At 44.4% G+C, this 27,040-nt stretch overlaps 1 protein-coding gene and 2 non-coding genes across 6 annotated transcripts in view; 1 reads left to right on the top strand and 2 right to left on the bottom strand.

The window, feature by feature from the left end:
* TEX2 (testis expressed 2) overlaps positions 1–21,774 on the top strand; it is a 92,408-nt gene extending 70,634 nt beyond the window's left edge. For 3 of the 4 annotated variants that reach the window (XM_033089516.1, XM_033089517.1, XM_033089518.1), the window contains 5 exons: positions 8,612–8,744; positions 14,674–14,799; positions 16,251–16,460; positions 18,391–18,511; positions 20,143–21,774. In XM_033089516.1, the coding sequence (XP_032945407.1) occupies positions 8,612–8,744; positions 14,674–14,799; positions 16,251–16,460; positions 18,391–18,511; positions 20,143–20,265 (713 nt within the window). In that variant the 3' untranslated portion in view covers positions 20,266–21,774. The remainder of the gene's footprint in view (positions 1–8,611; positions 8,745–14,673; positions 14,800–16,250; positions 16,461–18,390; positions 18,512–20,142) is intronic. The other variant, XM_033089519.1, reaches the window with a different exon arrangement.
* A 906-nt stretch (positions 21,775–22,680) lies between these two features.
* On the bottom strand, positions 22,681–22,812 carry LOC117014137 (small nucleolar RNA SNORA76). Its single transcript, XR_004421441.1, has one exon. It is a non-coding gene; the product is annotated as a small nucleolar RNA SNORA76 (small nucleolar RNA).
* Positions 22,813–23,005: 193 nt separating this feature from the next.
* Positions 23,006–23,075, bottom strand: LOC117014123 (small nucleolar RNA SNORD104). Its single transcript, XR_004421428.1, has one exon. It is a non-coding gene; the product is annotated as a small nucleolar RNA SNORD104 (small nucleolar RNA).
* Positions 23,076–27,040: the final 3,965 nt, after the last annotated feature.

The raw sequence follows: 27,040 nt of genomic DNA, 5'->3' as shown, positions 1-27,040 counted from the left end.
TTGTCTTTTGTTCTGAATACTCACAGCCTTAAATTGATGCGACTAGATCAGGACTCCCCCCTCCCATTCCTTCTAGTCTCGGACTTTACAGGTCCTCCTCCAGCCCAAAGGTATCCATGTGTCAGGAGCTTTTGTGTGAGTTAGAAGACGGCCTTTGCCAGGGTGAGAGGCAGTGGGCTGGACTTGAGCCTCGCTCACCTCTCACAGGCCTCACGTGTACGTCTGCACCAACCCTGAACTCTTACCAAGTGCTACCTCTCCTCTCATGTACCCACGTCTTTACCTCGCCCCAACTTCTAGGGCGCAGATTCTTTGACCTTCACGTTTTACATCTTTATGTTCTTTCTCACTCCTGGGAGGCACTCAGTAAGTGTTTGAAAAATGAAGACACGTGTTGTCAGGCAATATTTGGAGAGTAAAGCTCTCTGCTGGAGGAAAGTTCTCAGATTTGATTTTTAAGACATGCTATTGACACATTACTTACCCCTATTCTTGTGGTTTGGGGAAGGAAGAGTTGATTAGAATATAGAAAGAGTTTAAATAAAATTATGATTTAAAGATTTGTGTCTATTTTGTGACATGTGGTTTTAAAAGGACCTTGATGGAAATTTTAGTACACGGGAGTTTGGTGAAAAGAAGTGGGAGCCAGGTAGGCAGGAATAGTCCGTGAGCAGGCATGGCTCCCTGTCACAGAAGCAGCCAGACTTTCTTCTGTAGTATCCCTTTCCAAGTGAGCCTCTTTGCCCCTAAACTAGATTTACGGTTATTCCTCAAAAGGCTCAGGGACAAAGTAGGGGAGAGAATAATTACAACTTTTCAAGAGAGTGATACTTGTTTTGAAATAAATGTGTCGTAAAATTTAGAGACTCTAGCATCTACTTGAGTCTGTGTATGGCTATATCAGATGGCTGTTGAATCATATTTAGTGAAATCATTTTTTGTGTTGTATACATTTGCTATAAATACAAATGGATTTTTTTCTAGCATTACAATTAACAGCCCTATCTCTCTAGCAATATTTCAGCCGATAGTAAGCCCATTTTTACATGTTTTGAGCATGCTATCGATTTCAGAGAAAGACAGATCAGAGTATTATTTGCAAATTCAGAAGTCCACCATACAGCTGCATGTTGAGATTACCTATTAACCACTTAATTATGTCTACACTTTAATAAATCTGAGTGCCCTGGGTTTGGTTAATTTCTGGTTCACTAAGAGTAAAACTAGAAAAGATTCTTTGCAAATGATTTAGCTAGAGTTCTCTTAACTGCATGTAAAATTTTCTAAAAATGCATGATCTGTGTGTTAAGTGTGTAGCTAGGATCTTTGCTCCATTGTTGGCATACAAGGGCTGCCTGCCTTCCTCTGGCTCTTCAGGTCTCTGGGTTGCCCTTTGCCTCTTTAGGGATTGACTTGTAAATGATCAGCTAACATAACAAAAATGAACTGGTCAGTGATCAGCTAACATAAACCTCCGGAGTCAGAGTCGGGCTTCAAGAAAGTAAATAATACCTGTACGTGCTCTATTTTCTAATGTATTAGCACTCCTATCTCAAGACTGAATTCGTCCTTTGTTGAATTAGTAAAAATTTTCAACGAGAAGGGAGCAGTGCCTTAGAGGGCTTTGCCACATCTGAAAAGAGTCCCCTGTGGCTTTGAACTCTGCAGACTCCCAGGGCAGCTTCATCAGGCTTTGAGTGAAATTCACCAAACGTGGAAGTCTCTAGTCCCTTTTCTGTCCCTCTGAAGAGAGACATTTCACTAGGTAAAGCAAAGCTTTGCCAGTTTTTAATCCTTTTGAGGCTTACTTAACTCTTTTCAGGGCAAGTTTTAGATCTGCCTGCTTATGTAACAGGGGAGGAAATGTTACTAAAGAAAGGAATGATAAAGACATAAAGGCTGTGGGTTTTAAAAAGTTTCATCAAATTAGGTTTTTCCAAGTCTGCAAATGATGGTAAAACAGAATTGAACACGAATTTTGGATTCCATTGCTCTAAGGGAAACTTTCATTTTAGGGAAATTAAAATCAGAGGTGACTTACTTGCCCAAACTGACTCTCTGAAAGCAGAGCTCACCGTCCAGGAAAATGCACCCCAGGGTGAAGAGGCTTCAACAGCTGTAGGCAGAGGCACCCTGCATGGGATTCCCCCAACACATACCTTTTTTTTTTTCCTTAATGTTTCCTAACTTGTGCTTGTTTGTTGGAGGCAGATGGCTCAGGAGGGATATTCAGGCCACAGCCGATTGGATCACTGTCCTCCAGATGCTTTTCTTGAGGCAATGTCGAGTGTGGTTCTGAGCACCCGCTCTGAGGACTCTGGGTTCACTGCCCCATGGCCTTGGGCAAGTTCCTAAACTTCCTCACTGACTCCTCTCTCAAGTGCAGAGACTAACAGCACCCCTGGTAGGCTTATGGTGGGGAGTGAGTGAGTTAAGTGTGCAGGGCACTTGGAACAATCAGGTGTGAGACAAGCTGTCAGTGCTAGCCAGCTATTGTTATTTTTACCATTATTGGTGCCTCCTTCGCTGCTGGGGCTCTTGGAGAGTTTAGAGTGTGGGTGGCAGTGGTGTCCAGATGACCCATCCTACAGCTTAAAGCTGGCAGATCCTACCAGAATAAATGGAAAGGAAAATGCCATTGTCAGCTTTCGTGACCTAGCCACTGAAAGGAGCAAAGTCTGTAGTTCCTCTAAATGAAATCACATGATGGCCATATTGGCCTGTCCAAGATCCCAGACACAGAACCAACTTCTAATGTGGTGAGTAAGTTAAATGGCCACCTACCCAGGGCATCTTCACATCCCACCAGCGGCAGGTGGCTGGAAAATGATCTGTCCTTTGGAAACCGGCTTCGCACCCCTCCCCACAGGCCATACATCTCTAACCGTGGGGTGAGTGTGGGCCTCCTTCCTTCCCTGCAGGCACACAGTGGAGTCCAGATGCCGGGCCTGTCTCTGTAACCCGCCCTCCTCAGACAGGCCTCCCTGTCCCACCCCTTCTCCCCACCCCGGGCTGTTCTCTCCAGGGCCTGGTCTCTAGGGTCCACCAGGCCACCCCTCTTAGCCAAGCTCTTTCTCGTTGTTCTGTTACCTCTGTTAGGGTCATGTTTGCTCCTTCATTCATTCAACAAATCCTCATTGTAGGGAAAACTGGAACGTTTAGAAAGGGTAAAAAGGAAAATATTACTCATGATCCCACCATTCAGAGACAGCCAGGGTTACCTTTTTGGTACATTTGGTATGTTTTTGGTATATTCTCTCCTAAAGTTCTTTCTCATGTGGTTAAAAATTAATGTAGAATCAAAACCCTTAAAGAATCGGGCAGATTGACGAAGTTGACTTGAAAGCGCAGCCCGGGTCTCCCTAGCGGGACCCTGCCTGCCGTGTTGTAGGTGTGTCAGCCAGAGCCCAGAGTAGGCATGACCTGTCAGAGGTCACCCCGCAGCCTCGTCTCCTCTCCTGCTCCTCAGCTTCTCGCCAGTGCCAAAGGCTCTCCGTGAGCGCTGGCTCTGCAGCCACGTCCCCTCCGGTTGAGCCTTGCTTCTTCACTGTCCAGCGGTGAGACCTTGGGCGTTGACTGACCACGCAGCGCCTCAGTTGCCTCATACGTAAAGTGGCTGATGGGGGGAGTGTGTCTCCCTCGTTCGGTTGTGCTGGAGATGAAATGTTACATGCGAAGTGCTCAGAGAGCACACGTGGCCCAGCATAAACCATCAGTGTCTGCTGCTTCTGCTGTCACAAAGCTTCCAAAAGGGGCTTAGGGGGGAACCTCTTCAGTTAGCCAGGTTTTCCTATTCCATGCCTGGGACCAGGTGTATCAGAACAGTGCCCGCAGGCGTGTCAGAGTGAACCGAGGGTGTGGACTGTGGCCCCTCAGGTTCACATGAATTCACTTATGCTTCAGGCCGTTTGCTGCAGATAGTCTGCAGATAGTCCTCGAGCGTCTGCCACGGACAGACTGCTGTACTGGCTTTGCCCTGTTTCAGAATACCCAAATAACAACCCAGATTTCCACTGAAGGTGTCAGGTTCTGTGGAAAGATACCATGTCCCTCAGGAATAGGAATCGTGTCTGTCTTGAGAGATGCCCTCTGTCGTGACTGGTGGTGCCCACCATTACCGCCCATCATCCGGACCTTAACCTGTAGTGCCTGCTGCCTTTATCCAGTACTGGGACTGAAGTTATTTTGCCAACTGAGTGTTTCAAAAACTGGAACCAGAGTCAGACTGTGGTCTGCCCATTCTTCCTGCTACGCGCTCGTCAAGAGCAGATGTTAGGAGAGCAGCTGTGCCGGTCTGAGCACAGTGACCGGGCCAGACCACGGGGCTCAGCGCTGAAGGAATGGCATGCACACTCTCTGACTAGAGTGTATTGCAGAAAGAAAAACTACTTTTTGTGGAAAGGGAGAAAAAAGACCCTTTTGTGGAACTTGGTTGGGGTGGGAGAGAGGAGACTGATTTGCAACTATGTGAGCCTTGAAAGGCGGAGCTGCTTTTGAGAACAGTTACAGGTAGACAGAGCTAAAAATGATGTCTGCCCTAAAAGGCACATCCAAATACAAGGAATGCTAGTTTTCTGAGGTATCTGAGTGAGTAATACGGCACCAGTCTGTTTGCCAGGAGCAAAACAACCACTGGTGAGCTCTTTTAAGAACCGAAGAACTCAAACACCTGCTCTTGGTAATACATTATTAATGCCATTTTAAGAAGTTTTGTTCCTTGGGTACCAAATGTTGACTTTCAGAGTAAAAATCAGCTAGTAACATGAGAGCCAGACCCGGTGAACAAGGCTTTAGGTTCTCTCAACTCCCGGCCACAGGTGCCCTCTTAAACCTATTCTAGCAAGATTGATGCCGTTTAATTATTTTCACAGCAATGAAACAGTGACCTGCTGAGTGAAATGACTAGGTTGATATGGCTGCAGTAGAACTGTTCCTGAGGCCATGGGGTCTGTTAAATGGAAACCCGGGGAGAAGGCAGAAGAACCCCTGTTCCGCTTGTCTCTGGTGACACCCACCACAGCATGTTTGTAATCTCTGGTGACATCACGGTCTGATCTGCACCAGGTGACCCAGGCATCTTTATTCTTTTTCAAGCGTGAACTTCCTGAGAGCAGGGACTCATCCCCGTGTTTTTAGCTCTGACATCTTGCATTAAGAGCTTAGTAAACATTTTTGGATAGAGTGAGCGGTAACTTTTGTCGCAGTCTCCCTCTGAGTAGTGGTGGTGCTGGTAACTGATCCTTTCCTCGTGAAGTTGAAGAGCGGAAAAACAGTCATCTGAGCTCCTCTGGGTCCTTGCGTGAAGACTGACCGAAGCTTGTCGGTGCCCTTGTCAGTTGTGCTTCCCATGTTGCAGAACAAAGTGCCAGTTTTCTAGGGACTTGTTGGTAATCAGACACCACCCTTCACCACTGGATGGCCCCTCAGTATGAGGACCCCTTATGTGGGAGAGGCCTGTTAGGGACTGAATGTTCGTGTCCCTCCAAAATTCACATGTTGAAGCCCTAACCTGCAATGTGATGGCATTTGGAGGTGAGGCCTTTAGAGGTGATTAGGTTTAGGTAAGGTCACGAGGGAGGGGTGCTCATGATGGGATTGGTGTCCTTCATCGGAAGGGACCGGAGAGCTAGCTTGCAGCCTCTGCCAGTGAGAAGGCGGCCGTCTACGAGCCAGGAGGAGAGCTCTCCCCAAGAACTGATGTGGCCAGCTCCTTGTTCTTGGACTTGCAGCCTCCAGAGCTGTGAGAAATGAATGTCTGTTCTTTAAGCCACCCACTTTATGGGATCTTGCTGTAACAACCCCAGGTGACTAAGAACAAGACTCTTTGTGTTCCTGTCCTTTCTGGAGAACCCCTCAGGACTGGCTGCCTTACTCCTGTTTAAAGGCTGAAAAAATTATCCTGCTCTTCAACTTCTGGGTTTTGTCCTTGAGCATTACCAAGAGCAGATGGTTAGAGAAAGGAGCATTTTAAACGAAATGCCTCACACTAAAGTCTTAACATTTGTTGAGAGCACAAAACAAACGGCTCTGTAACTGCATTCATCTAGGTGAGTAGCGTTCAGCTCCGTTAGAGTTAAGCCACCACTCAGAACAGTGTATGTTCCCCATCTTCACATTGTTGTTACATTTATCCCCAATGGGAAGGCAACCTTTCTAGAAACTGTTAATTCCATCGTTCAGTCTTGCAAGGCAGGAGCCTCCTGACTCACCCATTATATAACCAGTTGGCCTCGGCTCCAGGTTGTGTGTGCTCCAAGGTTTTCAGGGTGCTTTCTGCCTGCTGAGTCTTGTCACAGAAGCAAGTTGTTCTTTGCACCTAATGCTAAAATAGTCTTCTGGCCCTCATCTGAATGCAAGCACATCATATTAATTTGTTGGAATGTTTGCAGATTATATCTGTTTTTAAAAGTTCTCAAGCCATTTTTGACTCCGCCACATTTTCACTGAGAACCAGGGCTGAGCAAGGCCCTGTGACTGGGCCTCGTGGGACATATACAATGATATGAAAAAATAGACTCTTGTCTCCCATGCAGAGGCTCGTCAGATGTCCACCCCTCGTCCCCTCCCCAGCCCGGACAGGGCTCTCTGGCTGCCCAGTGTAGCCTCTTCCCTCTTGGTCCTACGGCCTCCTCTGGTCTGGTGCCTGTCTGGACCTCGCCTGGAACAGGGCGTTGTGGGAGTAAGGAAGTGGGCTGGCAATGGCAGGGAGAGGGAGAGCCTATCCAGGATGCGCTGGTGCTGGGCTGTCCATAGCATGTGGTCTCCCTGGTGCAGGTGAGGCTGGTGCACAGAGGGCGAGAAGCTTCCAGTGAAACTCAAGCCCCGGTCTGTGTGACTGAGCTTCATATGCTCTTCCCTCGTCTTCCTTATCTCAGCTGCTGGGTGGGGAGCACTGGACCCCATGTCACTGAGGGACTGTCCCAAGGACTGGGTCATGGGCCAGAAGCCTGCGAAGCCTGTATCCATATCCCCTCATTTAAAAAACAGACACACAAAACCTTCCACTTCATAAAAAGTAAAATTCTGGTACCTTTAATGTGACAACCTTCAAAGGCAATACATACTATTAATATTTATTAGAAACCTGAGTAAGATTTTCAAAAGAAATGATTATGTCTGAAAACATACAGCAACCAGGTAGTTTGAGTCTGTTGATTCTCAAGTTAAACAAAGCTGGAGATGTACAATAAATATTTTCTTCATTGCTGTTCTTTTTATACTGAGTTTAAATTTGTTAATACCTAGCCTTTTGCCCTAATCCGTTTTCTACAGGAAGTGATTAATGACTGAATGTTTTTATGAAAACAAATGTGCCCTTTATTTCCAGTAACAGTACCTTTGAAGAGCAAGCTAATTAATGATTTTTAACTGCTTCATGTAAGCAAGAAATAAAACAATTTTGTGAGTTGCTGCAATGAAGACAATCACAGTTGATCTGCATATCACTTAATGAAAGCAGGTCATTCATGGAAAACAATTACCTTTAATTATGATAAAAAGAATTTGTTGAAAACAAATTGGAAATTATTCTGCCTTTAGTGAGGAATTATACCATTAATGCTTCTTGAGGTTAAGCTTTTATCTGAGATGGTGGCCAAATATGGGATAGGTTATTTACTGTAATTCCTTGAAAAGGCTGTGTGTGAATAATAGTTTTAGATCAATTTTCTCCTTCCTTTAAATGTCATTTGTCTTTTGAGGATCTCTAAAAGATTATTAACATTTGAACACCCCCTTGAAGGATCACGTTTTGATTGAAAGTCCATGAGATATTATGGAGCTCTGAATCTGAAAAATCACAGCATAGCCTGTCCTAGCAGCCACATCGTAGACTCCCGGTCCCAAAGTGATCCCTGTTTGCATTTCACACTTCTGGTCAGTGGCCACTTCTGCTGCAGGGCCATCCCAGTGAAATTCCACAAAGTTAAAAGCCTTTGAGGTACTATTTCATTGACATTAGTATCTTTTCCAAGGAATAGGTTTTTAAACTAAGGTACAAAGTGGTTACCTGACTTTATCTAGATAATCCTGGGGCTCGAGCCCCAGGATTACTAGGGAATTTCCAGAAAGAAATGGGTTCTAAAAGTTTTTGTCACTCTCCTTATCATCCCAAGCTAAATCTGAACCATTTTTGTGTCCCCCTCCCTCCGACAACATGAGATTGTTTTAAGAAAGGCAGTGGTTCTCACATGTGTTTTAAAGAACAGCCCAGCTTGCAGTGAGGTCTCGGCCTCATAACTGGCCGAGACTCCGCAGTCCTCGTCCTGGCTTTGCCTTGGGCCAAGCTATCCTCCTGCTGGGAGTGTGTCTTACTAAACATGAGAAGAACCCAGAGGGTGGGACCCTTCCTGTGCTACCATATGCACAGAGCTTACTGTGATCATTTTAACAGATATTGAAATGATGGCAGTTTGCCAAATGTTTGAACCATTTCCAGACGCTTCTCCTCTTGCGTGCCTTGGTAGTATAGTATAGGCGATGTATATATAGCTATAGAATTTCAATGTGATACCTACTTAGATACTTTATAATACAGATTTTATACTATCATTTATAGTCATGTTTTTCTGGGGGAAAAAAAAGATTTCTGTTTTTTTCACCATTTCTCCAGGACTCTGGATCGATTTGGAAATGTCCTACAATGGGTCCTTTCTGATGACTCTCGAGACCAAAATGAATTTGACCAAACTAGGTAAAGAGCCTCTTGTTGAAGCCCTGAAGGTTGGAGAAATTGGCAAAGAAGGGTAAGGGGCTATATGAATTTACTAATCCAACCCTGGGGGCCAACCTCTCCCTCCAGCCTTTGAGAGCAGGTTTGATGTGTAGTAGTAGTCCCGATGCTGAGTGAGCTTCACCTAAGTGCACCTAAGAGGGTTTCAGGGAACAGGTCCCTCGTCTCACCCCCCCACAGACTGGGAGTCCCTACCTCTGCTCAATGCTGCCAGTGGGGCACACAGTATTGGTTACCCCGAAAGCATCACTGATTCAGACCAGCAGGGCAGGCTTGTCTGCACAATAAAATGTTCTGTGAAGGAAATTGTCATTCAGAAAGTACTTCCTTCAACTCACCGCCACAGAGAGCCATGTATGGACAAGGTCCCTGGGGTCTGTCTGCTTTAATCACAAAGTCAGAATTATTTCTCATTAGCAATTGATTGTTTAGCCAAGAAGGTGCCCCTCAAGTGTTTTGAGATGCATTTTCCCTAAATAATACAATATTGATTTGCTTAGTAAATGCCTCTCTTTGTAGCAGATACTGCGTCTGCTGCCCAGAGTTTGTCTGATTTAGTAAATATCCCAAATGTGTGAGCTAATTAATGAAGCTTGATTTTTTTTTTTGTCTTCAATACCTAGAATATGGGTAAGCTGGAAATTTTACATTCCCACACACTTTTAAAATGACTGCTTCTGACTACAAATTTAAATTGTATAATTTTTTTTTTATCAAATGAAAACTGCTGTTTGCAGTGTGCATTGTTAACCCCTTTGCGTAGAATTAACAGTACGATGCCAAGAAAACTCCACAAGGAGCCCCCTTTTCAGGGTCTAAATATAAGACACATACTCAAAGACTTTTACTTAGTTATGATACTGACACGGTACTTCTGTTCATGTTGTGGTAACAGCAGATGGAGGGGGTTGGATCATACATTTGAGAACATTCTTTCACTTAAATTACTCTGATCTATCCAAGATACTTAATGAAATGTTCCTATTTTAATAATTGGAGAATTTTACCTGCTGTATGCAATCTAACCTGTATCTGTGCTGTTTTCCTTCTGTTTTTCTGCTATTTGTTAAAATGTGTTTGGATTCGGCAATCTGTGGATTGTGTTTGCTGGTGAGTGATATTTATCAACTCTCCATGTAGCATTTCATACCCTGTCAGTGCTGAGTCTTGTTTGATTCCATGTGACACCAATCGGAAGCTTGTCTTTTCATCAGGGTCCTGGCCATAAAGGCTCAGTTTGTAGACCTGAGAGGACTGAGGTCCAGGAGTATTTAGAGATCCAGGCAGGGCAAGTCCTACCAACCTCCTTGATTTGAATTGCTGGGGTCCTGATCTAGTCCTGTAGTCAGACTCCACTTCTGTCCCTGGACACCCCCACCTGTCACCATGCACACCTGAGCATCGTCAGTCTAGCCTCACGACAACAGAGTTGCAGGACCAGCTGCCTATAACATGAAGCTCGTCAGGCAGAAGCAGTCTCGAATGTGAGGTCGAACTAAACAGGAGCATGAGAGAGCAAACATCCGTCAGATGCTTTTGTGCAAGGAGCCCTTCCTGGAAACACCCCTTTGCGGGCACAGAACTGCTGGGACGCCACTGGAAGGGGGGGTGGCGGTCTTGGGCAACAGATAGGGCCCCATCATGGCCAGGTCCCTGAGATCCTCACCACTTAGGCGTTCAATGTTCACTATTATTTGTGCGGCTCTCTTAGCACAATTTGAAGTTCATAAACTCTGGCTGATCAGAGGATGATATGTTTCTGAGCAAGCAGTACATCTCTAGACTGTGAAAAAAATCCTCTGCTTTTGGAATACGATGGTATTATATTTAATTTGTAATATATTTCTAAAGTACCATTTTTTTTTCACAGTAGAGTCTGGTGTAAAATATTTTGCTCCTTCCTGTGAAGGTGTTAAATTATATGTTGATGTGTGATTTGCTGTCATTTAATTTTAAAAGCAAGGGAACCTACAATCCAAAAGCACTTCACTTGGGAGAAAAAGGCCTGGGAAAAATGAGCCTTTAACCCTTTTTTGCATAAAGGACCCCTTTGAGAATCTGAGAGCTCTGGATTCTTTTCCTAGAAAATGCCTACATGTGTGCCACCTGGCTCACAATTCCTGGGAGAATCAAGAGCCTCTGAAAGCCCATCCATAGCCAAGAATCTAGTCCCAAAAGTGATTCTAGAATCCACTCTTCACCTCCTCATCCCTGAACATAGGGAATCACCCTGAGGCTCACACCACAGGAGACACAGAAGTTAGGATGACAGGAGCTGTTTTTAAGCACCTGTGTGATCTTTCATACTGACATTTCCTTGGATTTGAGACCTGTCCACAGAGCAGAACGTCTGAAGCAGCCGGCAGCAGCCCTTTCCTCCAGGCCCTCCCCGTAGCCTGTGGCTGCCAGTCCAGGGCCTCACTTCCCCGCAGGGGCTGGTTCCCCTGCTGTCCCGCTCTGGCCGGGCCTCTGCTTTGTCTCCCTGCTGTTTGCAGTCTCCCTTCAAGTGTGCAAATAATTGTGCCCTTGGGGAGTCGCAGGAGATGCTGCTCAGCCTGTGAGAAGTCCTGCTTACTGGTAGGAAGTTGTTCACGGCTCCATATTATTACCCCGAAGATGACCGTGAGAAATTGAAATCTGTTTCTTTATTCTAGTGAAGTCCTTTCCTTTTGAAATGTGCATACACTGTATTTGCAGACATTTTTCCTTTAGTCTTTTTATTTCCCAAATAGTCTTGTTACATACCGTGTTTCCCCAAAAATAAGATCTAAGCAGAAAATAAGCCCTAGCATGATTTTTCAGGATGACATCCCTGAACATAAGCCCTAATGTGTCTTTTGGAGCAAAAATTAATGTAAGACCCGGTCTTATTTTTGGGGAAACACAGTACGTAGTTAACATAACTTTGGGGCAGTGAGGTATGCAGTAGAATTCAGGTGGTAAACTGAGCAGTCTTAACTTTAGCATTGCCTGAAGAGGGCCAAAGTGAGTCAGTCGGGGAAGTGAAGGATGGCCTCGGAGGAGGACATTTCCGGTAAGGCACTTGGCCTGTTCATGCTCTAGCAGTGCAAACTGGGCCCAACATGCAAGTCCCCATGTGGAGGTTCCCTCTGTCCTCCATGTTGGGTCACTAGTCCACAGTGTACCCCGAAACACCACCACCACCGCCCTGAGTCTCCTGAGGGGTTGGGAGCCCAGTGCTTGCAGCCCACACTGTGACTAGGTCTGGCTCTGTGGTTGTATGCGAATGTGTGTCTGTGGCAGACGTATGGGGCGGATTTCTCTGGAATAAAAGAAAATGAATACGTTCTCATGAGTGTGGTCCCCCACAAGGCAGCCACCTCACCGGGCTGTTTAATTATGCATGCTTTACTTAAAAGCATTTTTGTGGAGCTGCTTTTTTAGAATTTCCTCTGGAATCTGTGACATTCTTTTAACTGTCCTGGGTGACAGCAAATCATCCTGCTTTGTAGATGAATTGGATCTTTGAGAAATTACTAGACGTTCAAAGGCAATGGTGATTAGTGAGACCAAGAAATAAAATGTTTGGTCTGAGACAGAGTATCAGTGATAAAATAATTCCATTTTTCTTATGTATCTGACTCTAAATACACTTCCAAAAAGATTTTTAACAGTGGCTGCAAAACTGCAATAAGCCTTTTAAGGTGGCTCTTTGAAAGGATGTCACACTCATCTGGAATTCTAAGGTGTGTTGTTAAAAATTAGGCTTTATTCTAGCACATCTTAAATAAGGATGTGTAGTGTGTCTTTCTCCAAAGTTCACGCTGACATCATAGGGTTGAGATCATAAAATGCAGGTTCAGTTATAAAACTGACTATCAGCCAAACAGTTAGTTGCACATTTAATTAGTATTAGGTGCCACATAATATAGCTCCCTGTGCAGAGATTAGAGGTAACATTTAGTCAAAATCAGAATTTCGTGTCATCTGATCTGCTTTAACTGATATAGCATTGTCTAAATTATTAACTTGAAGCCGCAAAATTTGTCCTGATCTCTGTCCTGCAGGGAATTAATTCGGGAACCTGAGAACTCCCTGCAGTGGGTAGCCTTTGGCATCTTCTGCCCTAGGTCTGGTGGCTGCCAGATGACAAATACTGGTGGGGACAGGAGGGCAGATTTTGCTGTGGTCCCAGATTTTGAGGCAGCCCTTCGTGCTGGGTGGACAGGGCGCAGGACACAGATTGCCTACCTGGCAGCTCTAGGTCCGAGCCGGGAGCACAGTCATCGTACTGGTGGAGAAGTAAGATGCATTTCTGAGATGGTTGTGTTATCTTCGGGGATTTATGTCCCTGACTTATCTCAAGACACAATTTAGGCTTTCTGGAAATCATATTTTGATTTTACTTTGTACATTTTAAATAAAAGAGGCTCTAGTGAGGGCTGTCTAACCATAGAAAGCTCTGAAGTCGCTTTGTGACCAGGGAACACACACATTTCCTGGACCAGCCAGGCCTTAGATGGAAAGAGGAAGAACAAGTCAGTTAGGTGCTGTTGTTGTTTCTGTGGCACAAGAGGCTTTTGTGTCTGCAGAGGGAGTTTCCCTTTAAAGTTACACTCAAGCCTGTTGGCTGGAGCAGCTGGCTCTAACGTGTCAGAGCTGGGCTCGAGGAGGGTCCGGGTGTCCTGCCAGGGAGGACACTCGGGGTCCTCTTACAGCCAGGCTCCCGTTTCAGGGGCAGAGCTCTCAGTCCTGCCCTCCCAGTGCTGGAGCCTCTGCTGGGCCTTCAGTCCACACCAGCACGTGTGCTTTGCCCTTGGGTGCCCTTGGCTCCTCTTGGCTAGGAGATGACTGCCCCTGTAGGCTGCTTCCAGTGGCCCAAGGACAGCATCAGAGAAAAACCCCAAAGGATTGCACCTGCAGGGAGATAAGACCTCAGCTCTACTGCCTTCCCCAGTCCTGCTAATTGTGTCCTGGTCAAAAATACCAAGCCCAGCCTCTGCTTAGTGATCATTTGGTTGCTTAACAGTGTTCAGAGACTACTCTGTCTGTGGTTCCCTTGGTCCCAATCAAGTCTCTGAGCCTCAAAGATAGGCCCTGCTCTTCCTCTTCTTCCTCCCTGAAGCGAAGCCACCATCCAGGGAGGGAGCTGCCTCTTGTGGGGCTAAAGCTCAGCCAAGAAGCCCCCAGTGATCCTCAGTAGGGAACCTCCATCACTCACCACTGCTGGGGATCCAGCACCCCCATGCCTCTGGAAACAAGATGCAAGCTGGAAAGATTAATGAGGGACATCGCGCTCGGATGAGGCTTCTTATTTGTTTTAAAATGGTATTTCAAAGTGTACTTGTCCAGGACACTTCCTGGGTTCTCATGTCAGTTGCCTCCTAGAGTCCCTTGAGATTTGTACCTTGTGGTGGTTGGCTTTTTCTGTGACTGTCAGGAGCTGGGCCAGGTGTGGAGTATGTCATTTCACTAGAAGGGAGTCTTGAGTCAAAACTAATGTAGAGGAAACTACGCCAGAGAGCATCCTACTTGTTGAACTCAGCCAGAGTGAGGGGACTTGCCTGAACATCCGCCTCATCAGGGAGAGGTGCTCATGTCTCCAACATAAGCTGTCACCTCACCCTTGCAACCATCGCTCTTACCATTCACCCTCCCTCTTGGCCATTGCTGCACTATTGATTAACTCACTGCATTTTGTGTCCATTGCACCAAACTCCCCACTACCTGTCCTGAAGCATGTGCCAAATCGAACTCTTCAGGCCCCAATCCTCTGTGGTCCTCCCAGGGGACTTAGCGGCTGAAGAGTCTCCCAGGTACCAGGCCAATCTGAGGACTCTTGGATTGGGCCTCTTCTTTTTGGGGTGGGTTGGGGAGAATGACGTGTGGTGGTGGTGGCGGTGGAGTGTGTGTGTTCCCTTTCTAAGCAGAGCCTGGGTGACGGGCAGACTGCCGTGGTTGGTGACTCTGCCCTTGTTCAGTTGCAGGCCCAGGGCCTACTGTCTGGCCGACAGTGACGAGGAGTCCTCCAGTGCGGGCTCCTCCGACGAAGACGATGCACCAGAGACCAGTGCAGGAGACAAACCCCTTCTCCCAGGGGCCGAAGGGTAAGTGGATCCAGCTTCTGGGGTTCCAGGGGTCAGGGCAGCAAGATGAGAGTGAGCTTTTTTCCCTCGTCCTGTGATCTTCCTTTGTCCTTCACATTGAGTGAATGGTTTTGCATTAATAACTCAAAGTCAATGGCTTGTTTAAATTCCCGGCCCCAGATCAAAAGAGATTCGTATAGCTTTTTTTACTTAAAAGGGTCCCAACCAAAATGGCTTTCTCTGACCGTTGGAGTAAAGAACAGGATTGAAGGGCATGCTTGTTATCACAAGGAGCACAAGTCATACAACAGCGCCCCCTGGTGCTCGGTGGAGAGTATTACTCCCCTTTCCGTTGCGTCACACTTGCTCTGGGGTGAGCTGCTAGTTCCTACAAAGCAGAGACATTCGGGTGATTTCTTTGGTGAAATTTTGAAAACACCGGTCTCTTAACTGACCTTTTGGATCATGAGCTTCTTTTCTGGGGCTCTCTTTGCCTGTTACTCAGACTGTGGAATGATCAAAGTGCTTAAACAGCCACTCTGTACAGATCTTTTAATTATTTAATGAGTTAAGGAAACTAAGATTATAAAGAAGCCAGAAACATCTGTAAGAAAATATCAGCCTATTCACTTTTGAAATCCTACATTCAGACGTTTGAGGAGCTGGTTCTAAAGTGTGTGTGCATTATTTAAAATCTATCTACCTGCTTGACTTTCTTAGGAATGATTGCTTTTCTCTACACATACACATAGTATTTCTGACAGTCTGGAACTGTGGGGGATTTTAAAGAGCAAGTACCCTCTCTCCTTGGGGTAGTCTTATGGTAGATATGACCTGATAAAAAAGCTTGCTTTCTTGGCCTGCTAGCATGTCAGCTTGATGTAGCATTTGTCTTTAGAAGTTCCTAAGCCCTTTAAAAAGTAGTTGCCACTCAAAGTTGGTATGACACCACCTAAAAGGCAGACAGTAAAAAAATTGTGTGTTTTGTGTCCCTGTGATTCAGTGTAATTTCTTATTGCCATCTAGAGATGGTGAGGTTTCTCTAGGAGAACACTGGTTTTATATTCAGTATTTGAGGGTTATAAACATGACATGCCTTCTCAGTTTGCTCTTGAGAACTTTGACTCTCTGTTGTCAAGATTCAACTCTGTGTGATGTTTACACCTTGTCTAAAGTAGCAGTTTTCAACTGGGGTGATTTTGTCCCCCAAGGGACATTTAGCAATGTCTGAAGATATTTTCTATTGTCATGACTGGGGGGAGTATGCTAATGACATAGTAGGTGGAGGCCAGAATGCTGCTAAACACCCTACAATACCCAGAACAGGCCCCCACAACAAAGAATGACCCAGTGTCAGTGGTGCTGAGATTGAGAAACTCTGGTCTAAAGTAAGGTGAATGAAGAGTCACAACGTTTTTGTTTGTAAAGGAGCAAAGTTGCTGCTAACACCCATTTGTGTCCCTCATTTAAAGGTATGTTGGCGGTCATCGAACAAGTAAGATTATGAGGTTTGTGGATAAAATTACCAAGTCGAAATATTTCCAAAAAGCAACGGAGACTGAGTTCATTAAAAAGAAGATCGAAGAAGTCTCCAACACACCCCTGCTGCTAACTGTAGAAGTTCAAGAATGTAGAGGAACCTTGACGGTCAACATTCCACCTCCCCCAACTGACCGAATATGGTGCGTGGAGGGGCCCTCAGGGACAGCAAGCAATTGCCCTTGTTGTGTGACCATAAAAATCCCAGGCTTCTTATGGAAAGGACCTTCTGGGCAGAAGCACTGTCAGACATTTTTCATGGAACCTTAATGTTAGTCGTAAATCCCATTCCACTTTCTACTGTGAGTGGCTAATTCACATTTAAAGATTCATCTTTCCATGTTAGGAAGAGTTCAGGTCAATAGGTGAAGTTTATGGGATGAGCTGTTTCTACTCTTGACCTCCCTGCTCTCTAAAGCCAACTTTTTGCCCCAGTAAGAACACTGCCGTTTGTAGGGCTCTTACTCTCTGCTTGGCCTGGGGGGTAACTGCTTCACCTGCACAGCGTCCTGTGGAGATGGGTGCTGTGTTATCCCCACTTTACAGACAGGAATCACACATCCAGCAGAGTCCCAGGAGCTTAAGAAAGAAGACTTAGCTGGGTGAGACCCAGAGGTTAAAGAGGCAGGAGTATATGCACTTGGTAACTGTTGTAGGAAGTCTATCCAAGGAGTTGTCACTGAATGAACCAGTGGTTCTCAGTCCCCCCTGCATATCAGTCACCTGGGGACTTGTTAAAAATAAAGATATGCCCAGCCCAACCCTCAGGATTCAGGGGTTGGGGTACCAAGCCAGAATTGAGAATCACTGAAAAAAATTATTCATGGATCTAGCAGAAGAACAATCACTGTCTGTGAATTTCAATTTAAAATTGACATTCCAAGCCGTATAAAATGTACATCAGTGTATACAAGGGTTGCCTAAGAGATCTCATTGTACCATAAAGTATACTCATATAAAAAAGATAGCTCTGTTTTATCATAGAGGAAACCAACATGCTAGTACACATCCTTAGTGTTCAGAGGGTTTGTAGGAATGATCCACAGAGGATTTTTGAATTGACTAACCGATTAGTGATGACATTGGTGTTTCCCAGTAAAAACTTAAAAATATTACTTTAGACTTTATTTTTTTAAGTAATATTTTCATTAAAAGAAAAGCTTATAATCTTAGCATCCAAAAATAACCAGTTAATATCTTTCTGTACCATCTTCCAAACTTAATTTTAAAATGTTTGTAAATACTAAGAGTTGATACATTTCTCCCCCTTTTAAGCTTTAAGATCCATATCAATTATAATCGCCACTGCTCAATGAGAGGTGAAAGCAAAGGCCTCCGGGATATGCCAGCTAATGATGCTCAAATGCTGAACTATTTGTTGTTGATCCACAGAGATAAGTTTAGATATTGAGTGTTTAGAAACATTTATAGCAATTTGACATTTTTATTGTATTTTTTTAAACATTGGTCCATGACAAATTGAAGTTTTTAGTTTGGTAACAGTCTCTTGTCTGGATACTTTACCAGCAATTCCGAGTGCTAATCTGCTCCATCAGGAAGACGTAATAAGGGTGGTTGGAGTGTGGAATGAAAAAGCAGGTTCTGAAAACGTTCTCTATTTATATATGCATATTATGAATGTGGGGAACATCGACCCCACTTCTCAGTGGTCTCATCTCCGGGGTGAGATTCAGAGAGGCAGTGTCTTTCACTTTCTGCTTTATGAACTTGTGTATTTTGGGTTTTGTAACATATAAAAATAAAAACAAAAAAGGTTATTGCCATTTTGGGAAAAAACAAAGCCCAGGCCACAGACTATTCCTGTGGCGCTTCCTGGCTTTCTTAGTTTGTCAAAACTGTTCTCCGATCATCACAGCCCCCCACACACCGCCCAGGGACACAGGGAGTTCACAATTCATACTTGCTGTGCCGAATTATGTTTTAGAGGGGATTTTCAGAATAAGAGAACATTTTAGTACTGATAAAGGCCTGTGTAAATGAGGAATGTTGGCTGTTGGTACTTGTCCACTTCTTTCCTTTGCTTCTAAATGTGATTGTTGTCTTCTTTAAAAGGTATGGTTTCCGGAAGCCACCACATGTAGAGCTGAAAGCTCGGCCAAAACTTGGAGAGAGAGAAGTGACTTTAGTTCATGTGACAGACTGGATAGAGAAGAAACTGGAGCAAGAGTTTCAGGTAAACCTGCAGGGTCATCTAGTATTTCACACTGAGTGTAAAAGCTCTGGGTAGAACAGAGGTTATGAGCTTCATGTGGGTCAGGATCATATTTTGAGGATCCTCATCCCAGGAAAGGACATGTATGATCAAACAGGTCAAATTTTAGGTAGTTTCAAAAACCCTGACACTCACCCACAGCACCCTGTTAAGTAGTCGTCAGAGGAAACCCAAGAGGAGGGGTCAAGGAGCAAAATGACTGTCTTATACCAAGAGGCCTGGCAAGGGTTAAGCCCTCCTTCTCGGGGCTGTCTTTGGACTTTGTGGGGCCTGGAACTGGCCAGCTCGTAGCACCCACTGTGGTCAGGAAAGTTGTTCCCGTCCTCGTGTGCTATCCACCTTGCTCCATTTGTTCAGTTCTCATGGAAACCCTTCCGTGTGCAGCTGCCACTTACCCTTAGGGTCCAAAGATGCATCAGGTCTGTCGCTCCCCTGTGGATAGTATTTTAGGGTGGTCTTGGAGTTTATACTACGCCCGAGCTCATTCTCCAAGCCTGTCCTCTGCATTCTGCCACCAAAGGTTAATAGCAACGTAGCCGAGGGCCTGGGATGAGCTATCTCTATCAAATTTTTATCAGATATTTGAGGCACAGTTGTCTTTCAGGGTTTTATGGATTACCAGTTTATTTGCTTTGTACTGAATTTCACTTTTAGAAGACCCATATTTTTGCAGTGGTATATTTTGAGTTACTGCCTTTAAAACTATATTTTTATTATTTAAAAGCTATAGATTAAATATAACTGAAAACCAATTTCTGGAAAGCTTATTATCACCAAATGGAAAAAGTATTTTGAACCTCGTTATGGGAGACACCTTGTGCCTTAAGGTTTTTTTGCTTTTTCTTCTCTCTCTAGATTCTATGTTAGGATTTGAGTGGGTCATCTCTTTAGGGGTATTGGGGTACAAGGAGCAAAAGAGACAGGGGACAGAGATTGGTGCCTAGTATTTTTGAGGCAAGTTGGGAAGTTGAAGTGTAACTACTGCATTTTCCCATAGTCACCTGGGAAGTTTTCATTTATGCTTTTGTAAGAGAGCATTACTGAAGATGGAATGCATTGCCAAAATTCACTTGTACAAAACTACTTTATAAACAGGCAAAGCACCATTGCTATCCATCATGGATTATCCTTTAGGTATTCACTATAGTAGGATTTTATGTGTGTGTGTGTGTGTGTGTGTGTGTGTATACACACAAATATGTATTTCTGTCTGGTTTTGGTTTTTAAAAAAATTTGCTTACATTTTGTTGATAGATTTAAATGGATGAATTCACTTGGAATGTAATTTAGAAATATTATGAGCAGCTTAAGCCAGTTCTCTTAAAATAAGGTTGAGTCCATTTGTCAATAATTTTATTATATGTACATGAAATCAAAGGTTGCTTCTGCAACAGGGCTGACTTTATTGGGTTCTTGTATTTATGCACTGATGTGATTGATGTGTCAACTTTCTAAATATGGTAGAGGAATTCGGAATGTGTAGGAAGTTGTTTCATATATATTTTAAAAACTTGCCTAAATTATCAAAACAGTAGAGTGAGAGCCTGAGAAAACAAAGCATTCTTCCACCTGGCTGTTCTTTCTTCCTACAGAAAGTTTTTGTCATGCCAAACATGGATGATGTTTATATCCCTCTAATGCACTCAGCCATGGACCCTCGCTCTACTTCCTGCCTCCTGAAAGACCAACTTGTGGAGGCTGCTGATCAGCTGTGATGGCTGAAGATCTGATGTTCCCAGTATTATGAGATCTAGCTCAAGGTGTGGGGTTCTTGGCTGCCATCTGTGCTGTAGCATTGGCCTTTCCTTGTGCCACAGCTTCCGCCCTCTGCCTGCCAGTGCCCATTCCACTGTGAAGTGTCATTCCACGCGTCCAGCGTCTGCTGTCTGGATTGCCTACTGCACAGCTTTGACTCAGCAGAGGAGACAGGAAGAATCATCACAGTGGATCGAGAGGTCACAAGTGACTCACACCACGGCTTTAAGTCTACCAGTTTTTGTGGCAGCAAGAGCACATGAAGAGCAAAGCTACACCTGGAAGGCTTCCCCTTGCCTCAACTCCAAAGCTTTTCCTCAGGCAGCCAGAGCACAGATTGAACGTTTTCTCACTTCCAGTTTGTCATGCAGCCCTCCACACTCTGAGAATGTCAATGTAGTCACGTGTGGAGGGTGGAGAGTGGGATTTTGTGAGCTATTTCATTGGTGATAAAGAGATAAGCATAGCAACTTACTGTTCTTCATATTAAATTGTGCGTTTTGGAAGCAAGTAGCCATAGAACATGAACATACACTATCAGCTGGGGTGGGGACAGTGGGATTTCTCTGAACATTAGGCAAAGCCATGAGATCAAACCATCCCAAGCCTTTTACCAGTGAGGTACAATCACCTGGTTCTAACAAATCCCAAATGGTTTCCTAACATGAGCATATGTGAAAACATCAAACACTGCACATGACCAGATCGGGTAGGAACAGAAAGCCAGAGCCACCAGTTTTCTATCTGGCACTTCCAGTGTGCTCCAGAAAGCTTTGTATAGGCATCTAAATGCTTTACTCTCATTGGTTTGGGATGTTTTGTGGGCAGTTCCCTTTTCTGATGGCCAAAACAGAACTGCTATCATCGGGAGTCAAGACCAAAAGTTTGCTCAATATCAAACACTACATATCTCAAAATTAACATGTCACATGTCTTCAATGTTGCCAACTTTATTTTGTGCATTTGTGTCAGAATGTTTAGTTTACAAGTGTGAAGGCTCTAATTGTACAATTTGCTTTGAGAAGTACATTAAAAATGATTTTGTTTAAAGCTTCATTCAACATCAAAATTACCTTGGGTAACTTTTGATAACTTCCATCTGTGGACTGTGCTAATAGTGGTTTTTTTAAACAGCACCTTGCCTGAACATGAACTTTAAAGAAATTAATATATTGAATATTTCAACCCTTATTTGATTACTTTAATTACACCATTAAACCATTTGACTTAAATTATTTGACCATTCCAGTTGGTGTACTAATTTCTCATTGTGTAGGCCAATTTGCCTGTCAGTCCGCATGTCTTGTTCACTGGTCTTTATAATTTCTGTGCAATAACTAAAGGCAAAGGACTAGATGCACTGCTGTGTGAAGAGATTACACACGACTGTACCTTATTGCACTTAAATAGTATGTGGGGATTTACAATCGCTTGCATTGTTTCACAAAATAAATATCTCATGTCAAATACTAGATACGCATCTAAGTTATTTCTAAATACTGTTTATAGGGACAGAATAGTGGATACAGGGCACTTGAGTGGCCCTAGGTCGCCAATAGCTTGCATTTCCTCGGTGATCACGGGGACCAGCCCTTTTAAGGTAGTCACACCAGACCAGAGGCAGGTGCTATTATCCCCAATCCACAAGTAAAACCCTGAAGGGGCAATCTTCCTGAACAGGAGCTCACACCCATAATTGCCTTGTAGTCCTGTTAACTTGGTGGCCCCTCCAGTTACTAAGTACCACAGCAGTTCACACTGCACCTGTGCATCCTTGCCCCTTCTCCACGTGCTGCCTTGTACTCAGAATGGGTGTACATTTCACCTAATGCCAGTGAGGCATCGTTCATCACCTGGAGTCTGGATTACTAAGGACTCTGTACTATAGGTGCCTATGTTGTGCCCAGTAACGCATAAAATTTAACTCACCTCCACAACTACCATGTTGTAAGCTGTTTAGGCTAACTGGGACAAATTCGTTTGAACAATGCTTTTAGCCCCACACTTGGAACGGTATCCAAAGCAGTTCGCCTTAAATGGTACTTTTTGTAAAAAGGTCGCTGCTACACCTTAGCCAGATAGGTTCATGCACCTCAAGACCTAGCCAGTTCCTGTCAAGTACACCACGACCTGAAACTTACTCCAGACCATGGCCGTTTCTCATCTACCTCTAGAGGCCGTCCAGTTAACTGCGTGTCTCACTGATCAGCACAAAGAGCACAGTCGGGGCTTACAGGGCAGGCCCAGGAATAAGCGGGGCATTAAGTAGCAGAGCCTACAGGACCCTGACGTCTCCCCAGGGCACGTCAACCGTGGCTTTAGGGGCTGAGTCGACACAACCCCCTAGGAAACCCGCCACCAGCAGCGCGGTGCTGCCATGTCGCTTGCGGTTAAAAGGGCCGCCGGCGGACAGCAGACAGCCCCAGTTATGCGCAAGCGTGTGCTCTGGCGCTGCAGCCTGACCCCCGGCGCCACGCACAGGCGCGGCGGGGGCTCAAAGGCAGCGCGTCGCGATAAGAAATGCCGACACCAGCGCTGGGATCAAACGATTTTATTGAGAACCTTCTGGGGAGGGTCGAAGGGCTGGGAGAATGATGAGATCCCAAGTCTTCGGTCGGCCCGGATCTACGGAAACGAGAGCGGTGGGTGAGCGGCTGTGCGACAGCGGGCCCGTTCCCTCCCCTCCACCATAGCGGCCCGGCTCAGACTCCAGTTCGCATCACCCTTGTCAGCAGTCTAACACGTGCTTTGATTGGAATGTCATCACCGCGGGCTACCTGCCTCCCACCCGCCTCCTGGGCCCCGATTCCCGGGGCCGAGCCGCCATAGACCAACACAACCACCATCTCACCTCTCAAGCTTCACGGCCGCCGAAAGGCAGAAAACTTGGCCGGGCTTCCACTTAAAGGAGCCAGCGGGTTGGTTGGGCGGGCCTTACCGCTATTAACCAATAGCAAGCCAAACTTCCGGCCACGTGCTGTGAAGTAGCCTAACAATTGTCTGTGCTCTCTGAGTCCTCCAGAGTATAGAGTGGTTATGTGTCAACCATGGAGACGGGCGTCAAAGACAGACGGAGAGTCGCACATTGTTCTACATTCTTCTGGGCTTCTTTCCACATCTCGAATGCCGGCTTGTAATTGGCGCATCTCTCAGCACAAAAGAAAACTTTACAAACAACAGAATGCAAGTAATGCCTATCTTCTTTGAGATATGTTGTGCCAGAAGCTAGGCTAGGAGCTGAGGCTAAAAAGGTGACAAACTAACTTTGCCCTGAATTTAGAGTAATCTGTTCCGGTAGAAAGAGCTTGTGTTTGAAAGTAGACCGAAGTGCACCCAAACCTCACTTTGCAATGAATTCGCTCTATGACCTTGAGCACTTAACCTTTCTGAGCATCAACTTCTGAAAAAAGGAAGGATTAAATGAATTCGTGTTAATCTCCTGGTACATTCTGAGTGGTAAACAAGTATTTTTTTTTTTGAAAGGACTGGTGTGATGTGGAAAACTTAGGTGATTGCAATACTTTAATAAATGCTAAAATACCAGCCTACTGTGGAAGCCCAGAAGAGAGAAGCCCTAACTTTGGGAAAGCTCAAGTGCTTCTAAGCTCATACTTTGAGCCAGGCACACTATTCACTAGTGGATAATATGAATGCGGCCCTACCCTCTAAGAGCTTGATTTACCGGTACAGGGAACTGTAAACTGTCATAATATCGGGTCATCTTTATTTCCTTCATATGTTGGAAATTCGTTTCCTTTTTTCCCCCTTAATAAGGAAAATGTTTGTGTGTGTGTGTGTGTGTGTGTGTGTGTGTGTGTGTGTATGTTTTGTAATAATGAAAGCATTTCAACCTATGCGTTTGTAATTGAGTGGAGCTCTTATTTTCATTATTTTCTACAGTCTTTAGTTAAAATTAAAAATTCCTCGTTTTCCAAAGCAATAATTATTATGGCAATTGTTTTGTAACTTCTATATAATTATTTTTATCCTCATTTAAACTTTTGTTACTTCAACATTTATTACATTGTGGTCACAGTTTCTACATTGGGAAATGCTCAAGTTTTCTTTGTAGACTACAATATGATATATTTTTATAAATGTTCCACAGACTTTTGAAATGATGTTTTCACTATCATGTGCAAATATTGACATGAAATATTTATTAAATCAACTTTAGTTGTGTTGCAATTATATTGTCCAAATGTCTGTGTATTTGATACCTGATTGCTAGTGTATGCACTGTCATTGATTGATAGGAATGTGTGAGATTAGGTGTCAAATACAAATGCTGGTGAGAATGAAAAGCAACAAGAACTTTGCTCCATTACTATTTGGGAATACAAAATAGTACAAGCATTTTGGAAAAGAAATTGGACAGTTTATTACAAGGTTGAACATACACTTAACGTATGACCCAGCTGTCTCTGGGTATTTCCGAAGAGAAATGAAAATTTATGTTCACACAAAATCCTGTGTATAAATGTTTATAACATTATTCATAATGCCCCCGCCCCTCCCCCAAATTAGAACCATCCAAATGCCCTTTACTGGGTGAATGGTAAGCAGTTGTGGTACATCCATACAATTGAATGCTGCTCAGCGATGAAATAGAAAGAACTACAAATATATGCAACACTTGGAAGAATGTCGGAAGCATTATGCTGAGGGAAAGGAGCTAGACTCAAAACACGGTATAATTCCATTTTTATGACATTCTAGAAAAAACAAAACTGCAAGGATAGAGAACAGATCAGAGCTTCTGGGGATTGGGAGAGTAGGGAGCATTTGACTACAAAGGGGCAGCACGAGGGCATTTTTGAGGGTGATGGAACCCTCCGTATCTTGATTCTGGTGGTGGATACATGATTTTATGCATTTGTCAAAACTCATAGAACTCATCCAAAAAATTTGATTTTACTCTATGAAATTTAAAAATAAAACATTTCAGTCATTTACCTTGATCATTTCTCTTATTACTTGCTTTCTATATTTTGAGGCTGTGCTGTTGATCTCAGTATGCTTTGTGGCTGATAATATTTCCATCATGGATTACATGTATTTATGTATAAAATAACACTCTAAGCTATTTATGGTTTTTGCCTTGAGTTCTAATTTATCTTACATTAGCGTTGCTACTCATGTCTTTTTTTGGTCTGTTTGTCTGATATAACTTTGCCCATCCCTTCCTTTTTAACCTTTCTGTTATTTTGGTTTTAGAATATCTTTTGTATAAGGCATATGGTTGGATTATAGTGTTTAGCCTAATGTGATAATATTTGCCTTTTAAAGATGCATTTAAAATTTTTATTGTGAAATATCTTTGTATACAAATATGTTAGCTTGGGAGCTCAGCTGGAGCTGTTGATTAGAGCAACTCCATTCTCCCTGTGGCCTGTGTTTGGCTGGGGATTCTCCACATGTGGCAGCTAGCTTCCAAGAGGAAGCATCCAAGACTGAGTATTCTAAGAGGAAGGAAATGGAAGGTGCCAGGGCTTTTAAACCTGGGCTGGGAGGTCTCCGAATGTCACTTCTGGTCAAAATCAGTCACAAAGCTAGTCTAGATTCAAAGAGAAGGGAAATAAGCTCTACCTTTTGATGGCAGAGCAGCACGTGCGTATAGGGAGGGAAAGTATTATTTGGGGCCATCTTTGGAAACTAGCTACCATAATAGAGTAGTATGATTGGCCCAACCTGGGTAGGTGCCCACTAGGGGACAGACTCTGTCGACACCACCTAGCATATCTGCCCCGCTTGCAAAGCTGGCCCCCGTTCCTGTTTACTCACCCTCTCTGTGGCCCCAGTAATAAGAACAGCTCCTTGACTATGGTAAACGTCTGACGAACTATTGTTGAATTCCTTCTTCTCAATCTTGTTTGTATAACTGCACCCGTCAAATGCTTTCCATTCTGCCTTGGCAAGGTCTCATATCTACCCCCTCCTTGCTCTTCCTGCTCTAGATTAACAGTCTCAGATGCCTGCCTTTTCCCCTAATTCTTCCTGAAACATAACTTCAGTCCTTTCTCACTCTGCTGCCTACTAGAGAAAGCCCAGCCTGAGTTTAGCACCCCCACCCACTGGCCAATCCTGCCGACCGTCCCAGCCTCATTTCCCCACCGCCCCTTTGTGTAGAAGCCAAGCACACCCTAACTGATGTGTCACCTTGGGCTCCCATGAAAGCTTTCCTTTCCCCAAGCTTCTGTTCAGGTCCTCCTGTCCCCCAGGATATCCTTTTGTCACATCTGAGAAAAGGCACAGCCCAGTTACCACTTCCATGAAGCCTTCTCCACTCTGTCCTTCCCCACCCGTTTCCTTCCACCAGACCCATCTCTGTCTTGAACACCATAATTCTATCTCTGAGTTTATTCCCACCTTCTCACGCTTTCCACAGTCAGCCTCGTGTGTTGCTTATTTCTGTGCATGTCCTATCACCTTTACCAACTTACAAACTGTGATAGTCCCTCATGGTATCAGTCCTTTGTACTCAGAAGCCCCTCAGTGATATTTGTTGAATGAATGAATGAATGGTAATCACGTAGAGGTCAAAGATGAAGTCATCTCCAACATGAAGCTGACAAAATTATAGCTAAAGTTCCTCTCCTCTCTAACTAAAATTTGGTTACGTCTATGAATGAGTTCTCCTAGGGAAAAAGGAGAGAGAATGGATAAGGTATGCCTAGTAAGCCTTAAGAAACGCAGTCCGGGACGAGGAAAAAAAGACAGAAAATAGTAATATCC

The sequence above is a fragment of the Rhinolophus ferrumequinum genome, chromosome 21, assembly GCF_004115265.2.
Source record: "Rhinolophus ferrumequinum isolate MPI-CBG mRhiFer1 chromosome 21, mRhiFer1_v1.p, whole genome shotgun sequence".
NCBI lineage: Eukaryota > Metazoa > Chordata > Mammalia > Chiroptera > Rhinolophidae > Rhinolophus > Rhinolophus ferrumequinum.
Note: the sequence above shows the minus strand (reverse complement) of the source record. Positions and strands in the feature narration are given on the sequence as shown.